The following is an 18898-nucleotide window of genomic DNA, read 5'->3' as shown; positions in this document are numbered from 1 at the left end:
AAGCGGCATTAAGCAACGGTTTTCTTGTTGTGAAGTTCGCTTAAAGCTGATACTTTGTGTTACAAATTTGTAAAGTAAAAAAAATACAAAAACTAAAAAATGTAGATAGATTCAAAAAGAATGCACTGAGCTGTGAGATTAGTTTGAAATCTTATCAGTTCTTAAAAATGGGTTTCTGGTTCAATGATTATCATATCAATTGTCTCTATTCTTAGTTTAAGATAGTTATTTGTGCTTGCTAGTTTTGTATAAAAAAAAAAAAAACATTTTAAGTAAATAGAGTTGCCAAGCACCAATTAAAAAAATATATAATTATATATGTCAATATGTAAGAGATTTTAATAATGATAACAATTAATTTTTTAACTTAAATTAGTTAAATTTTATCATTCATTTTAATTTTTATTTTAATTTTTTTAGTTTAAAAAATGTAATGTCTTTATATATCAAGTTCGTATCTTTTGCAACCCTTTCTATATAAAATAGTAACTTCAGTAACGAAATCTTTAATACATTGATTGCTTTTTTTTTCAATATTGACCTTTAATGTTTAAACTGACAATTCTTAGCACAGTTGCCACAGTTGGTTTGACAAAATACTTAATTTGATGACAAAAAAAATTAGTTAAGTTAAATGAAATTAATTTTGTTGCTTTTATGTTATTTTTATTGAATTCTACTTTGATTTAATTTATTTTTAATTTAATTAATTGCTTTTAATTTAATTATTATATTTTTGAATTTGATTAAATCATATTAATATTTTTTCAGTTCAATTCCAGTGGTTTTTTGTAAAATTTTTATTTGTTTTAACGCTTTTTGTTTTTTAATTATTTTTATTTTTATATTATAGCTAATTTTAATCACATTTTTATTAGTGTAAGAAAATGTTTAATTTAATTTAATTTTTATCGTTGATATTGCATTATTTAATTTTGTGTTTTGTGGTTTTTGGTTTATTTTATTTTTATTTTACTTTTTTATTGATTTCGGTTTATTTTATTTCATAAAGTTTCGTTTTTGTTTTATTATTTTTATTATAATTTTTTGTGTTTTAATTTCGTTGCTACTATTTTATAATTTTTAATATACATATGTTTATGTATGTTATCTTAAAAAATTTAATAATATTTTATTTTACTCTTCTATATTTAATATGATATGCTTTTTTATATTTATAAAATTTTTTTAAATGTTTTTCTATAATATTTAAATTTTGTTAATTTTTTCCAAAATTAATTTTTTTAAATTTTGCCAATTTTTTTTAAATCTATTTTTTAATAAATTAAATTGTTTTTATATTGATATTTCTTTAATTTTAGTCATATTTTTAACAAACATTTACATAATATTTTTTACAAACTAATAATTTTATTTAACATAATTTTTGAATATAAAAAAAAAAATTTTTTTTTATATCTTTCCCATTTTATACTTTTAATATTTTTTTTCAGAAATATTATGTTTATTATAATTTATTTAATTTTTTTTGATATTTTAAGTACATTTTTAAAATTTTATTTGCATTATTATTATTTTTTTTTGTGTAAACTAATTTTATTAGGATTTCTTAAATTTTTCTGCTTCTTGCAGCTAAAATCTCTTCCCCAAAAATTATTCACACAATACTTTTATTTTTATTTTTTTTAATATTAAGCTCCCTTATAATTTATTTATAAATATTTATTATCGCATTTATTGCAAAACAAAAAATGGCATACAATAATATTTCATTGCAGGCAATTTTCGCTTTTAATTTATTGCTGGTAATTCATCTGATTTGCGCTGCTAATGACACATACTCTCACTTCATCAAAACCAGAGCGGCTAGGCATACTGTTTTGGCCAATAAATGGGCAGCGAACCGTTATGCACATGACTAGGCAGGAATATTTATTGAATTGCAGACAAAAAGACAGAGAAAAAACATAATTTTATAGACAACACAATTTATATTTATAGCAAAGAGCATAAAAATGTCGTCACCTTGTAAATTAGGGTTTGTGCGTGTATGCGTGTGTCTGACAAATCAAACAAAAAGCAATAATATATGACAGAAATAATTCGCATTCATGTTTTGTAAGCGTTAAAAGGCATTAATAATAAGAAATATGTGCGTAAACTTTTACACATATATTTTATTGCTTGTTGCATAAAAAAACATATTTTTCATTTTGATCAATGCCCAGCTTAAGAGTTTTCTTTAAAATAATTTTTTTATAACTTTCTACATATAAATATGCAAAAATATTGAGTAAAATATAGAAATAAAAACGCATAAATTATTGTAAATATTAGTACTGCATATGCTTCTACAATCAAACTGCAGCATTTGATGGCTGTCACGCACAAAAACTCTGCCTCCAACCAAAAATTTCCTACTGGGCGTATGAACTAATTTATTTCTCTACGAATTGATATGCTGATAGTTGAATTTATTTGCAATGCATTTGCAGATTTTCCGCTACCATTGCAATTACCTCGTGTTTTTGTTATATCTTTTTGTTGTATTGTCGCCGACACGCTGTTAGGTGCCCTGTGGTAAGCCATCAAACAATAAGCTTATTATTTTGGCGCCAACAATATGCGCGCATAATGACAATCACTCAGCTGAAGCAAACCGAGCGACGAAAGCAATGCCAGCGTTGCCATAAATTCTACCAAATCAGACTGAATGCCAGCAGATCAGGAACAACAACAACAGCGAGACGACCACACCAATCAATATTGTGCCGAAAATGTGTGGAAAACAGTAGTTGAATAACTTAAGGCAAGCGGAGAAGGAGAAGCAGCAGCAGCATCAGCATCAGTAGAAGACAAAGCAAAAACAGAGAAAAAAATCAGTTGGTTGGCAGCGCCACTTTGACTGGAGCACTTGTGCCCGGCTACATATGGTCGTACGCTGCGTATGAGCAACATGCATTTGGTGTGAGATTTTATTGGCGCAGATGTGTTTATGTGTATATGTGTGAGTGTGTGTGTTCCGAGGGTGCTCAAAAGTAAGTTGTATGCGAACTAAAGCAATCTGTGCACATTAAAACTACGCCCCCTTCCCTCCTCCTTCAACTCATCCACCTCCACTTGAGTGCAAAGCGCTTGCTTTTTATTTTTGTTGCCGCTGACTTGCGTTGGCTGGCAGGCGACGACAGCATGACATTTTTATTATTTGTCGCATGCCCCACCGTGGCGGCTCGACTGTGTCTGTGGCAACGGCAAATATGAAAAAATAACAACAACAACAACAGCAGTAACAGCAAGAGTAATTGTAGCAAAGTTTTCTCGCAATAGCAGCGAACTTAAATTGTACTGTAGCAAAAACAACAACAGCTAGTAAAACAAAGGCGTAACAAGCAGCAAGCAGCAAGCGGCAAGCAAGCAATCATCAGCGAGTAAACGCAGCTGTGACAACAGCTTGTTGGCCAACATGATTTTTCCAGCGCGCACTGGGGTTGATTGGCAAAGCAGTAAAGAAAAGCTGAGCAACAACAACAGCAAAATAACACCGAAAGCAATTCATTTGTGAAACAACGTCGCAACTGTCTGTGTCCTCTACATTTGCTATCGCTTTTATGGTTATTGTTTTTATTGTTGCCAAAGCTTTTTTCAACATATTTGCTTTGGTTGTTATTTTTGTTGTGCTTGCTTTTATTGTAATTGTTGCCGCCAAGCTGTTGACGAGATTTGTTATCGTCGCCCGAAATAAATTGTGCGGCGGTTTTGAGTCACAATCACAATTTTGGCGCTGCTGTGGCGGACAATGTGGCATAACAGGAGTGCGAGAGGGAGGGGTTGCGTATACGCGTACACAAAGGGTGCGCAAGGCCAGCTTGGACGCGTCATACAAATTCTATTTATGCAAAATCACAAGCGCACAATATGATGTCACACGCACACAGATAAATAAATACATACACCTAATCACATATATATAGAAATTTAGTTACACACATACATGCATACATATAAATTAAAATACATCAGATCTGCATATATTTGCTTAGCAAACAGCCACCATGCGGAGACGCACAGCAGACAGGCAGGCGATTTGTTAGCATACTTCTAGGGGTTGCCAAGCGCCAGCAGCGAGTACAGTGGTAGTGGGTGGCGAAAAGCAAAGGGTAGCTCGCACTCTGTGCATAAGTACATAAGCATGTAAGCATATTTGCTATTCTATTTGCCATAGAGACGAGCTTATGGCATTTGAAACCCTTGGCATCTTCTGAAATTCCTTGATATTTATTAAATATTTGTGCAACAAAATTGAAAAAAATTACAAAAAAATGTCGAAGTTAAAGAAACAATTCTGTATGTTTGAAAAAGAAATTAATGAAATACAAAAGAAAAATTTTTTCGAAAATTTAAAAACTTGAATTTTCGAAAAAATTGCGAAATAAAGTTTAGAAACAAGTTTAAAATATTTTTACATTTAAAGCGAAGATTCTTTTAATTTTTTATATTAATATTTTTTCAAAATTTTGTAAAATATTTTGAAATACATTTTCGAAGAAATTTTTCATTTTTAAAACGATTATGCTGGTTCTCTTTTATATTATTTTTTTTTGAGTTTTTCAACATTTTAAAGAACTTAAATTTTCGAAAAATTCAAAACAAATTTTCGAAAAAAAAATTTGATATATTCTTATTAAAAACGCAAATACTAGCTTATAAAATAAAAAAATTTACACATAAAAAATTTTAACATAAAAGAAATAATATCGAAATTGCCAAGAAGTTCGAACAAAAAATTTAAAACTAAAAAACATATTTTTTTTTTTGGTCAATCAGCATAAAATTTTAAGTCTCTACATAAGACCTGGTTCCAAACCAGTCGTCACAAGCCATAAAAAATTACAAAAATCCATTATTCTGCCACAATTATGGCGTACCCACGCAACCATTAGCATGCATACTTATGAAAATTACAGCAAAAACATATTGACTAAGCCTAGACAAAACCTAAAATTGCACGCTGACACACACACACACATAGCAACGCTCATAAATTGATATATTCACATTTATTGTCAAATCAGTTGTGTGGCATGCAGCAGCAGCTTATTTGAATACATCTATTAATGTGTTTGCTTTTATTATTGTGTTTTCGTTACAAATTTGCCTTTGCCCCACCTCCTTTTTGTAGAACCAAAAACAATGCATAACCCAAAACATACAAGACAAAGAAAAATGATTTGTCAACATTTTGAATTTATCGCAAATACTCGCATACACATACACCAAAGTGACGCAATCGTCGGCGAAGTATGTGTGTACGTAGTTGTGCTCCACCATTTCAAGCGCTGTGGCAGACAGCAAGAGCAACCGCAGCTCCAACAGCTGTTAGATTGTGGTGCTGCGGTGACCCAAGCAAAAATAGAATATCCACAAATAACGGTTGGCGAAGAGCAATGCATTCCCTTCACCCACCCCTCTTCCATACTTGTGCCTTTTGCTTTGCCATTGTTACAGTTAGCAGCTGCGTGGCGCTTTGCGTGCTGATTTGTTTGCGCAAGTAATTGATAGCGTTGCACAAATGTGTAGCAGCAAAAAGTTTTTCTATTTGCTAAAAGTATTTGTTTGTTATTATTTGGCGTTAGTTGATTGTGCGCTGGGGTATTTGTATGTGCCGAGTGCACTTTAATTTTGATACAATTAATCAGAGTTAGAGAATATGTATATGTGAAGCTGATTTAAATGTTGTAAATGTGTATAATTCTGTTTAGTAGGCATCAAGCAGTTTGAAAACATTTAAGCTGAGTGCTCCTATATTGAAATTTTTTTTTTATTTGTTAAAATATCTTGACGAAATTTGCCACTCAGCTTATTGTCCAAGGCAGCGCTACAATCTTTGAATAAATGGTTCAGAACGGACCACTAAAGCATATAGCTGCGGTTCACAGTGTTCGATCAAATTTATGCTATAAAAAATTTGCCAGTGAAGGGTATTATAGCCTCGGTGCAGCCGCAGTTAACGTTTTTTCTTGTTTTTAGAACTATTTTACTTTTTTGTTATTTTTTATGCAAATTTTAATTTTTTATTAAATTTTTGAATTTTTTATTTAGGCTTTTGATTTTTTTTAAATTAAATTTTGGTCTTAATTTATTTTTTGTTGTTTTTTTATTGTTATTTTATTTTCCTATTTATTTACTTTTTTATATTTATTAAATATTTTTATTTTTCTATTTATTATTTTTTAATAATATTTACTTATTATGTTTTTAATGATTTTTATTTTTTATTGTTTACTTTTATTCTTCGTTATAATATTTTTTATAAATATATAAAATTTGTTTTATAATTTAATATAATAATTTTTTATATGACTTAAAAATATTGCGGCCTTTTTGATTTTATTAATCAATTTATTTTGTTTTTTTTTTTTGTTATTATTTAAGGGTTTTTTTATTATTATTTTTTTAATTTTTTATTTTCATTTATTATAATAACTTTTTTTTTGTATTAATTTTTCGTGATTTTTTTATTTTATTTAAATTTGTTCATAATTTATTTTTATTTTTTTTTTTATTTTATTATGTTTTTCTTATATATTGTTGTTTGCTCTCTTTATATATTTACTATGTTTTAATTTTTTTTATTTATTGTTCTTTTTTACTCTTATATTTTTTCATTTATTGATTATATTTTTATTATACAGTTTTAATGTTTTCTATAAATATGTACAATTTGTTTTAAATTTTTTTGTTTTTTTTTTATTATTCCAAAATGTTTTCTTTTTTTCATTAATTTTATTTAATTAATTTAATTTAATTTTATAATTTTTTACTATTATTTTAGTTTTTTATTATAATTATTTTGAATAATTTTTCATATATTTATTTTTATTCTTTATTTTTTAATTTTTTTTATTTCTTGTTTTTTGATTTTTATTATACATTTTTAATGTTTTCTATAAATATGTACAATTTGTTTTACAATTTTTTTTTTATTATTCCAAAATGTTTTCTGTTTTTTTTTTTAATTTAATTAATTTATTTTAAATTTTATTAATTTTTATTCTAATTATTCTTTTTTTATTTTATTCCTTAACTCTCTAAATTCAATTGCTTCCCTCATCAGCACATGCTTAGAATTTATTATATAAACTTCACTTCACTAATTTAAATTCTTGTACAGACATGTCTATGCATATACATATGCATGTACATCTGTATATAGTATTTCGCACAACAAGGCAATTATTTCAGCGCCAAGTGCTTATTATTGCCCTACACCTGTTTTAATTATATTTTAAACGCGCATTTTTTCTCTCTTATTTACTATATATTTTTTTGCTTTGCTTCACCTTACAGTTTTCCTTAAGCTTTTTGTTAGCAAATGATTTAAAAATTATTGTAAATACTTGTAGTAGCAAAAGTGCGAATATTTCCACAAATATGATGCTGAGTCCACCCCGAACACGCCTGCTTTCACACGCAGTTGCCGCCCCCCACAATCAACAAAGCACCGACCGACCGACCGACCGCCACACAGCATACGAACAGCAGCCAACATCTGTTTTCGTTCGCTTCAATTGCCGTGCGGGCAAATTGTACAAATCGTCTAGTCAGCACTTTAATTCCTACTTTCACACACACACTCACATGCACACATGTAACAGGCAGCCAACAGCTTGCCTTTATTCTTATTATTGCCTCCCTAGCGGTAATTTCGTTGTTGTTATTACGATTGTTTTGTGTTGCAAAGCATGTTGAAAATTTGTTGGTCGATATGAGAATACAAATAATTTGCGATATCATAGCGGGGGTGGCATTTTATTAACAAAACACACGCAGCGTGCATATGCGTTTGACTGAGTGAGTGTGTATGTGTGTGCGTTGTGACTGGCAAAGCAGCTGAGGAGGTAGCGGTGATGGAAAATTGTTTCATTTGTTAAGTATGTGGAATTTTAATTGTTCAGTGGTTTTCAGTTTGTACGCCTGTTGGTATGCTTGTATATACACTTGTGTGCCTGCGTGTGTGTTTGTACACGTATTAATAAGCTGTTTGAAATTTTATTGTTATTGTTTAGTAGAGTGTTTATAAAAATATACACCCGAAATGCACATGTGTATATGCTAACGGTAGTTTTTGTATATATATGTTTATATGTATATATGTACATACATATGCATTCTTTTTATATCCACGCAAGGAGATTTAGAAAATTCGGTGATCAAATATAAACAAATCTAAGGAGGCATACGCGTTTATATTTGTGTGTGTGTTTACATGCATGCATTAAGTTTTTTGTGCTTATTTCTGCCGTTCAACGAAACAAGGTCGCAGTGCGCATAACTACAAGTGTAAATACCTCACACAGCGCTTGCAGTAACATTCGGTAGGGCGCTTAAAAGTTCAAAAACGTATTAATTATTGTATACAGCGTTTAAGTCAAATAAATATAAACAATAAATATTTAAAAAAAAATTAAGCTGAAGAGAAATAATAATTTAAAATAAATAAAAATAGTATTACAAAAAATAAAACAAACTTAAATTGTAAAATAATTGAGTTATAAATATATAATAAAAATATAGAAAAATTAATTATAAAAAAAAAATTAATTATAAAAAAAAAATTAATCACAAAAACAAATTATATAGAAAAAGAGGAAAAATATAAAAATTTAAATTAACAAATATCCTTAATTGGCTTCATTTACTTTAAATAAATTAATAAGCAAAATTTATTGAAGAAAAATATTTTAAAACTATTGAAAATATACAACTACAATTAAAGATAATTATATTAAATCGAAGGTTCATATCGAAAATTTACATAATAAAGTTATATTTAAATTTAATAAATAAAAATAGTAATTAAAAAAATTTTAAAATACGAAATGGGAAAAAATAAATTAAATGAAATTAAACTTAATGTTTTCAACAAAAAACAAAAAAATAATAATAATAAAACCAAAATTAAATTAAAGAATTAAAATAAGTTAAGAAACATAAAAATAAATATAAATATAAATAAATTATTTTTAATGAAATAAAAAGAAATTTAAAAAATTTAAATAAATTTTAAATAATCATAAATACTAATTAAGAAATATAAAATAAATATACAATTATAAAAATTTTACTAAGCAAACAAATTTAAAACTAAAATTAAATTGAAAAATATTTAATTAAAATTAAATATAATAAAAAAAAAAAATTGTAAAAATTAATTAAGAAAATAAAATAAATATATGTACAATAATAAAAATTATATGAATTAAACAAATTTAAAACTAAAATTAAGCCAATTAATATAATGCAAAATTAAGCTAATTAGGTTAGGTTAATTAAAAAATTTCACGAAATTAACAAAAGTTTCTTTAAAACTTACATTAAAGAATTATTAAAAATTAATTACAAAAATGATATAACATTAAATAGAAATAACTAACTTTAACTGAACTAGTATTATACAAGCAAATGAAATATTAAAATTATTATTTAAAAGTGTAAAGAAATTATTATTTTAAAAAAATTTAAAATTTTTCAAAAAAAAATTTAATTAAATATAATATAAAATATACCAAAAATGTGCTCGACTTGCACCAAAAAAACCATTTAAAAACATAATTAATTTACAAAAAGAAAAATCAAGAAAGCGCCATTAATTTTAATTATAAAAAGCTGCTTTACAAAAAAAACCCGCTGACGCATACACATATACAATTACAAATACATGAAATTTTAACGCAAACTGTAGTACATCTAAATTAAAATGCATATGTACAAAAAAAGATGCATTTAATTACATCAAAATGCAATATATACAAATATTAACAAGTTTTGCGACACATCTATGTATGTATATACAGAAAATCGCGCAATATTTTATATGCTAACTTCTCAATTTTTTTTCATGCATTCTTTTTTTTACAATTTTATTTATTTTTTTACAATTTTTTTTTTTGTTGTAACATTATTTTTTTTATATTATTTTATTTTTTTTTTAATATTGTTTTATTCATTTATTTTATTTTTTTTCACTGCTATTTACTCGAACTTTTGGCTGTTGGCAATTTTTTTACGATTCCGATGCAGTTTGCATACGAATTTCGATTGTCGCGTTTAATGACCTATAAAATTTACAAAAAAGAAAAAACCAACAACAATGCGCAAATGTAGCAATTTAAGAAATAATTCAGCTAATTTACATATGGCTATATTACAAACAGCCAAAACAAATATTGTACCAATTTATTGTAATTTCAGAAGCAAATAATGGCAAGGTGTTGTTAACAACACCATAAAATGTGCACAACTTGGCACTTGACGTAACACACGCAAATATTTGTATTATGAATTTTTGCATATTTGTTTGACTATACGACACATATACATATGTATAGCAATTTGACTATTTATAGCTTTGATCAAAGCTATCACCGCTCACCTTTTCCCTTTCACACGCCGCTAGCAACAACACCATTGTTGTTGTGTAAGCATTTGCGCGAAAGGTTTAATTACCTTTTGATAAAAATGCATTGCTTACAAATATCAGATTTGCTGAAGTGTGCGGTGTACATATCTACTTATATATTATGTATGTATGTATATATTATATATTAAGTGCAGCGCTATTGTTGCCGGTTTATTGCCGAGCAATCGGAAATTTTGCGAATGAATAAAATTATATATTTTATTATGCCGATTCGATTTATATTTGCAATATTAATTTTTTTTGTTATTTTTTTTATCATCACTTTTATTTATTTACGTAATTTTATTTTTAATTTTGTTTAATACTTTTTTTTTTAATTTTTTTTATTTAATTTTTTTTTTAATTTTTTTATTTATAGGTATTTTTTTAAAATAATTTTTTTTAAATTTGTTAACTTGCTCATTTTTTTAAAAATATTTTTTGAATGTTTTACTTATATTTTGTTTTATATTTTTTGTATTTGCTTGTTAGTGCTCTACACACGGAGGTCAATTGTGTGGGCAAAGTCGGCGTCGTGTAACCAGGTGAACGTCTGGCACTCACTTGCTAAATATATGTACATATGTATGTATATTTGTATATATGTGCGTAAACCGAATTAGCATAAGAAAAAAACATTGTCTGCATATATTTGGCGTTAAAATTTGCATTTCTTATGACGCCAACGAAACAATTCGCACCTTCACCGTGCTAAATTTTGATTTGTAAATAATACTGATTGAGCAATTTGCGTACGAAATCATTTTTTCTCCAACTCAGCGTTATTGGCGCTGACTGGCAGTCAGTCAAAATAGCGTGGAAGTAGTAGAAATAAAAAAATTATTATAAATATTTGTGGAAAAATTTTAATTTTGCTATCATTAAATGTCATAAATAAAGGAAAAGTTTGAAAGTAAAGAAAAATCTATAGAAAAATAGTAAATTATAATATAAATTATATGTTATATAAACTAAACTGAAAACAGTAAATAAAAAAAGGCAATTTAAGAAATCACAGAAAAAGCATGACATAACATAACATCGCATGGCATAAGAGTAATTCCACCTAAAAATTAATGCAATAAATTGAAATCCACATAAGAAAATTTAGCGTGATAGAACTTAACTTAGCATAACATAACATAACGTAACATAGCATAATAAAACTTAGTATAACATAACTTAACATACCTTAACTTAACAAAACATGAACAATTATTTTAAGAAATTTAAGTTCACCAAAAAAGCACTGATAATGCAATGCCTAAAAACCACAAATCGACTATACTCATGTGGAAAAAGAAAATAATACAGAGATTTCAAAAGAAGCGCCTGAAATGTTTCACCTCCACAGCCGAAATTCGTGTAGTCAATGCGCCAATTTAATTCGATTTGATAGCAATGCATTAAAAATGTTATACATTTAGCACGCTGACACTGCTGCACGAAAAAAACAACAACAACAAAGCAACTGAAGCGAGCAAAAAAATGTGTCATAAATCAGGCAACCGAAAAAACACCAACAGGTGGTGACAACCAGGCAGTCAGCATGTGCAGTTAGGCATTGCCTTTATGCAGGTAGACAGCAAGCAACGTTGCTTACGGCGCACCAAGCAATTTCGGCAGCCAGCGCAGTGCAGCGGAATGGCAACACTTACCTGTCGCAGAGTTTTATGCGAGTAATTTGATATTAATTTTTAATGTGGCAAAAGTAAGGGTGTGTGCGTGTGTAACTTTTTGTATGTATGTGTGTAAATATATATAGGAATTTAATATTCCCCTTTGTAAGGCCTTTAACCGAATTTGCAGGCGACTTTCTTAATGCGTTTGCTGTGCAACAAGTTGTGTCATAGACTGTTTACATATTTATATTTTTCTTTTCAACTTTTTTAACGCTTTTTGTGAATAATTATTTTTTTCAATTAATTATTTAAAAATTTATTGAATTTATTACTATTTTTTATTTTTAATTTTTAACATATAATTCAGTCGTTAACTCAATTAACCTCACTTTTGTTTTCGACTCCTTTTTTCCTTCATTTTGCTGCGTGTTCACCTGTGTTTTTTTTTCTGCCCGTTGATTGGTCAATTTATGGCGAAGTGCCGTGCCAACGCCACAACCTACGGAAATTTTGATTGGCTTAGCCAAACTAAAAATTTTGTTAGATTTCGTTTTATTTATATTTTTTCCTGCTTTTATTTGTATTTAATCAGCTAATTTGCTGTTGGCCACCTTTTCATGCAAATACATACATACATACATATGTACATATGCATGTATTTAGGTATGTGTTTGCTTGTATATTTTTTGCGATTTTATGTGCATTTGTTTTTTCTTGTATGTGTGTTGAAACAATTGTTACAACAGTTGTTGTTACTAACTTTAGACGGGGCGGTGGCTACAACATATATTTACATACATACTGTATTTCAGTGTATGTATACTTGGTTACGTAATTATATGTCATATATAATCTGTATAAACGATATGGAGTGATCGTTTGGCATCCTTAGTGATTATAATTTATCTGGCGGTTACGGCGTAATCCCGTTGTTCAATTATTTGGCTATCCTTTTGCTTAGCGTGAGTAAGTGTAATGCCACCTTTTTTAAATTCAAACTCGATTTTTTTTATAGTATTGTTATAAGTATTATTTTCATTAGCCTGGGAGATTTTTTTGATGCTGCTTGATAGGAGAAGTTTGCTGAAACTCTCAAAAACTCACACAGTGTATTTTGAGGTTTCTACCTATGATTTTAACGATCGTGGTTGATCTTACAGATTTATTTAGCGTGAAAGCCTAAAATAAATCTAACTATTTCGACGTTTCAAAGAATATGAAATTCGGAATTAGAGGAGAGTGAGCAATAACAAACTATATAATGCGACATTAAGATATTGAAGTTTTATTTAGTGTTTGTAACAATTTCTACGATTTTTGTTGTTGTTGTTATTCTTAAATAAGATACCTGTTGTCAATATTTTTTTTTTAATATTAGATATTTTACATTTTTTGTTTTTTTTTAATATTATCGTTACATATTCTTTAATATATTTTTGTTTTTGTTATACCTAATAACATCCCTTTTAACTAAAATTTTTCCTGTATTATTATATAATATAAATTCATATTAGATATTAAAATTTTTTTCGATTATTTTTAAGTTTTATATTTATGTATATTTTTTTGTGATATTCTTCATAAATATGTGATGTTGTGATACCTTTTTAGAAAGAAATACCTTTTAGAAAAAAAAAAATTTCATCAATACTACTATGGCTTCTAATCAAGCTAAGAATTTATATTTTTCTTGAAGTAAAAATACTTGTTTTGGTATATTTTTTTTATTTGTTTGATTTTTGTTTTGTTATTCCAATTCTAAACAATTTAAATGTTTTGTTCAATAATTATACTTTTAAATATTTTTTTCGGTATTAGTTTTCAAATATTTTTTTTTGTTTTACTTATAAAAGGATAAAAAAAATCAACTATCTATTCCTAACTACTAAAACATATGTATCTTTAAAAATCCATTGGTTTTATTTATTTCTTATAAAAGCATATGTTTTTTAATTAATTTTCTTTTTATATCTCTTTTTAATATTGTTTTTTTCTAACCCCTAAAATTATATTTTCGAACTTTTGTTTTTATTTTAATTAATTTTTTATTGCTGTTATTTATTTTACTTATTTAAGGATATACATATATTAAAAAAAATTTTTTGGTATTTTTGTGGTTTTCTTTTTTTTTTAATTTTATATCTGCTTTTGACCCCTAACAAGTATATCTTTAAATATTTTTTTATTATTTATTAATTTTGTTTAATAATAAATTTTTTTAATATTTATTAATTTTTGTTTTTGTAAATATTAGTATTATTTATACATATATGTTTTTGTTTACTCTTTTTCCAAAAGTTTCCGTTTTAAGTAAATATATTTTTAAATTATTATTTTTTTTTTTAATTTATAAATTTTGTTTGATTTGTAAATAAATTTGAATTTCTGCCATTTATAATCGTTTTTGTTTGCTTTAGTTCATAAATTGTTGTTTTGCGCACTTGTAACTTATTTTTTTAAATATCAAAACGCAAAAAATATATATTTTCGTCATATTTCGGTCTAAATAGTTGCCAAAATATTTGTATTTAAATATATTTCATGTTAAAAATAGAGTTTGCTTTATTTGTTAAACATTTTAAGATCTATTCTAATTGTTTGACATCTGTTAATTAGTATTAACTTATTTCAAGAGCAACGCATTAGTACAACTACACCCACGCAATTGCATAGTACATACATACATACATGCATATGCATGTGTGTAGATGTGTGCTAGCATAACTTATTAACTGTTTAATAGTTACTAACATGCTGCACTTGTAATAATATTTACGAAAGCACTAAACACCTATGTAAAAACAAAGCCAGTAGCCAGCATACATAAACAAGAGTAATGTAACCCATGTACCATATATGTATGTGTGTGTGATATAACAATCGTAATATAGTCCATAGTAAGAACCAAAACGAAGCAAAACAAGGCTTTACACGACAACAACAAACATATGACAACGCGTGTCAAGTTTGCGTTAAAAATACGCAATTAAATCATGTCATAATATTTGTCAGAAATTAACATACATACATACATACACATATTCTCAAACACTCTAGCATCAACGCAATAGCAAGTGCCGTAATATAGTCGCAATAGTAAATTTGTTGGCATACAATCTGTACGATGATCACGCCTAGTTATTTCCTAGTAAAACAAATGAAAACAACAACAAAACCCGCTAATTAAGCTGTGTAGCAGTGTTGCAGACAATAAGCGATAATCCCAGTCTAAAATACGTGCTTGTGTATGTGTGCGCTTGTGTTATTACGTCTGTTTCGCTTGGTCAAAGTGCGATCGTCCGGCGTCGAGCTGCTGTCGATAGCGGGAGGTGAAATTTGCCAACTCGATTGTGGTATTTCCGCTAAAAGTGTTAACCAACGCGACGAGTGCAAGCGTTTGTTGTATGTATTTATATATATAATATATTTCTTTGAATTGTTGAAACGTCTTCAAGAGTGGAGGTATATTTTTATCAAATCCAAAATCTTTGGATTCCCCTTTAAGTAAATCCATGTTCTATTTGTGTGATTCATATTCATAGAACTGCATATAATCAGACCTTTTTCGATTAGAAACTTGCTAGCAATTTGTTCCTGTTGCATTTAAATTCTTGTTCAAAACTTTGCTTAATAGTATGTGTTTTATGTAAAACGTTTCAAAGACAGACCAGACCCATTTAGTTCTCATTACCAACTGATTTACAAATCTATTTATGAATGCTTTAATTAAATCTTCTTGTAATATGTTTTTCCGGTACTGGATTATACTTCCTTACAACGATCAAATTTTGTGAGGATCGCTAACAAATCTCTCGTAAATTGTAGATCGTACTTGTCTTTCTAAAAACGCATAAATCTAGCTAATTTTCATATTAGTCAGTTCGTAGGCTTGGGTTGTTCTGATACTAGACTATATTTAGTTCCGTACAATGATCCAATATCACTAAAAGTATTTTTCAAAATGCTGTATCGTGTAAAATACCTTCCGAAAAATGCCTCCATCGAACTAGTTTTTATATCAGATCGGTCAATATGATTATTTTGTTACTAGATTATTCTAATTTTCATCAATGATCCAATACTGTATTGTAAGGATCACTAAACGAATATTCGTAAATTGTAAATCGTAATTGTCTGCCCAAAAACACATAGTAGCTCTATTAATTAATTTTCACTGCCGAAAAATGTATAGTTCTAACTAGTTTTCACAATTATTAGACTATACTTAGTTCTCTCTGAAGATACATTATTATGAGGATCATCTAAAGATGTCGCGCAAAATATGTATTGTGCAAAATATCTTCCGCAAAATGCTTGAAACAATTGCTGTGCACATAATAATTTAAAATTATCAAAATCTAGTTTTCAGTTTCAGTTCATAGGACCGTTTGATCTTCACATGTTGTCAAGTTTTTTATACCTGAAACTGATCTAATAATGTTTAAAGTATCTAGATCTCATGAGTATTTTTAAACCACTTAGAACGGTCGTTAAGCTTTGTTTAAGGAAATTTTTGTAACTCTGATTTTTTTAGAGGTTTAAAGTTTTGCATGTGGAACACGCTTGTATGCAAGCTTCGAGCATATTGAAGGTTCGAGCGGCTTGAACGTTTAACTGTTTGGCAGCATACATTTGTATAGTATTTTTTTTTTATAACTTTTTAATTGTTTTCTTATAAATCGTAATTCAACTATTAAGTAACTGTGCATCTGCGCTTACCTTTCATTATGATCGCCGTTAATTCTGAAGCATTTAATTGCATACAGAATTGATTCTCGCTGCCGCCAATAGCTGTTGCACTTGCTGTCGCTGTTGCCGTTACACTTGCTGTTTTTGTATTGGCCATATATTTTATTTTTATGTTTATCAATATTTACTTGTGTATGTAAATGAATTCGTTCTTTAACCGTTGCAAATCTTATTTGTAGTTGTAATTTATTTCTGTTGCAATCAACTGTTTAATTGTGTTTGTTGTATTATAACTGTTTATTTTTTTTCCAATTTTTATCACTCACAAATCCACTTATGACATTTATATTGCGATTTATTTCTGAGGTTAGCGTACGTTTTGCCTAACCACAACAATAACAACAATAATGATAATTTTTTTCCGTTGCTTAAATCCGCCGTCAAGCTGTTTTTTCGCGTTTCGCGGCGCTTAAACACGCCGTTTGCACGTTGGTAGCGGGTGTTATGCCGTTTAAGCTAAATTGCTTGTTGTTTGTTGTACTAATTGACTTTTTCTACGCTTCCGCGGCAGTTTAGCGTGTTAGTTGGGCAATACTGTTGCGGTTGTTGGGGTTGCGGAGGGTGCATTAACACTTGAATTTGAGTTGGTTTAACACTTTTTTGAAGTACTGTAGGTAATTTATTTTTCGTTTGCAACACTTTTGTAAAGTACTGTTTGCAAGTTAAATTTTACGCTGTGTTATTAGTTTTTAGTGTTTTTTCAATTAAATTTTGGGTTTTAATTTTTTTGGTTATACTTTTTTTTTAATAAATTATTGTTTTAAAAAATTTGCCAACTTTTTTAAATTCAAATGGGTTTTTGTTTTTTCAAATTAATTTTTTTTATTTTTAAAAATAACTTTTTTAACGGAACTCAATTGTTTTTTTTTTTGTATTTTTTTCAACAAAGATTTCTAAGATTTTGTTTTTGTTATTTAGTACTAGCTATTTTTCCAAGCTTTTCAAGTTCAAACAGCGCTTTTAGTATTTATTAAATTAATTTTGCGCTTCTTTTCGCTTAAAAAATAATTTTCTTCTGCTGATTTTTACTTTAAAAATTTGTTTTATGTTTATCTCTTCGAAAAAATCACTTTCTGCTACATATATTTTCATATGCCTTGACTCTGCTTATTTTTTGTTTATATTTTCAAATTTAATATCTCATAAGCTACGCGGTTTTGAGCCTTCAATGACATTTGCCACACAAAACACACTTGCAACACCTGCGCACAGTTGTACATAAAACGTTTTGTAGCTTATTTACATATGTATGTATGTATTTTCAATAATATTAACGTAATGTGCGGTGCTTAATGTTTTACAACAACGCCTGTCCATTTGTCGGAGGAAATTGTGTGATAATATTTTTATGACTTTTTGATTTTTTATTCGACACTTCCGTACAATTTTTTTTTTTGAACGCACAATTGTTTTTTTTTTTATTTTTTTGCTTCTCTTCGATTGTTAATTTGTTTTGTGATTACTTTTGATTTCCTACTATAAACACCGCTCCGTTCTCTTGCACTCACATCCGTCAACGAGCGAGGTAGCGAACCGAATGACACACCAAACTCAGCCGTTTCATACAACAACCCAACCGTAGGCGAACGCCAGTGCCAACGACGACGAACACAACTCCGACGACGACGATGCCAATAGCGATGGCGAAGATCCAGCAGCGCAGCAGGGGTAGACAGGCGCAGGCAGACAGGCAGGCCAAGCAAACGTATGGGCAGCCAAGAAATCAACTGCTGCCAACCAGTCCGGCTGTCAGCCAACAAGCAAGCCCAGTAGTAACCAAACAAATGCAGAAACATATACAAACATACATATATGTATGTATATATGTATGTAAGTATATATGTAAGACAGCAATAGCAATGATTATTGTTGTTGTGCTATACAGTGCTGTGTTGTGTTGTGTTGCATGGTGTATGGCCGATTGCATTGTATTTGCATGTGTGTGTGTGTGTGTGAACAATTGGTAGTGAATTGCTGACTGTTTGGCTGATCAGTTGGTTATTGCTTGTTTTTGTTGTTGCTTATTGCCGGCATTACAAACATACATACATATGTACATATATGCCTTGCAATAACAAATGTGTTATCGGCTTGCAATGAGCGTGCC

The 18898-nt window shown here is 28.4% G+C and overlaps 1 protein-coding gene across 1 annotated transcript in view; it reads right to left on the bottom strand.

Annotated features, from left to right (window-relative positions):
* net overlaps positions 1-18587 on the bottom strand; it is a 40873-nt gene extending 22286 nt beyond the window's left edge. The window contains exon 1 of the mRNA XM_036358673.2: positions 16762-18587. Coding sequence (XP_036214566.2) covers positions 16762-16888 — 127 coding nt within the window. The 5' untranslated portion in view covers positions 16889-18587. The remainder of the gene's footprint in view (positions 1-16761) is intronic.
* Positions 18588-18898: the final 311 nt, after the last annotated feature.

The sequence above is a fragment of the Bactrocera oleae genome, chromosome 3 (assembly GCF_042242935.1).
Source record: "Bactrocera oleae isolate idBacOlea1 chromosome 3, idBacOlea1, whole genome shotgun sequence".
Lineage (NCBI taxonomy): Eukaryota > Metazoa > Arthropoda > Insecta > Diptera > Tephritidae > Bactrocera > Bactrocera oleae.
The sequence above is the reverse complement of the archived record's forward strand: the minus strand, read 5'-3'. Positions and strand labels throughout refer to the sequence as shown.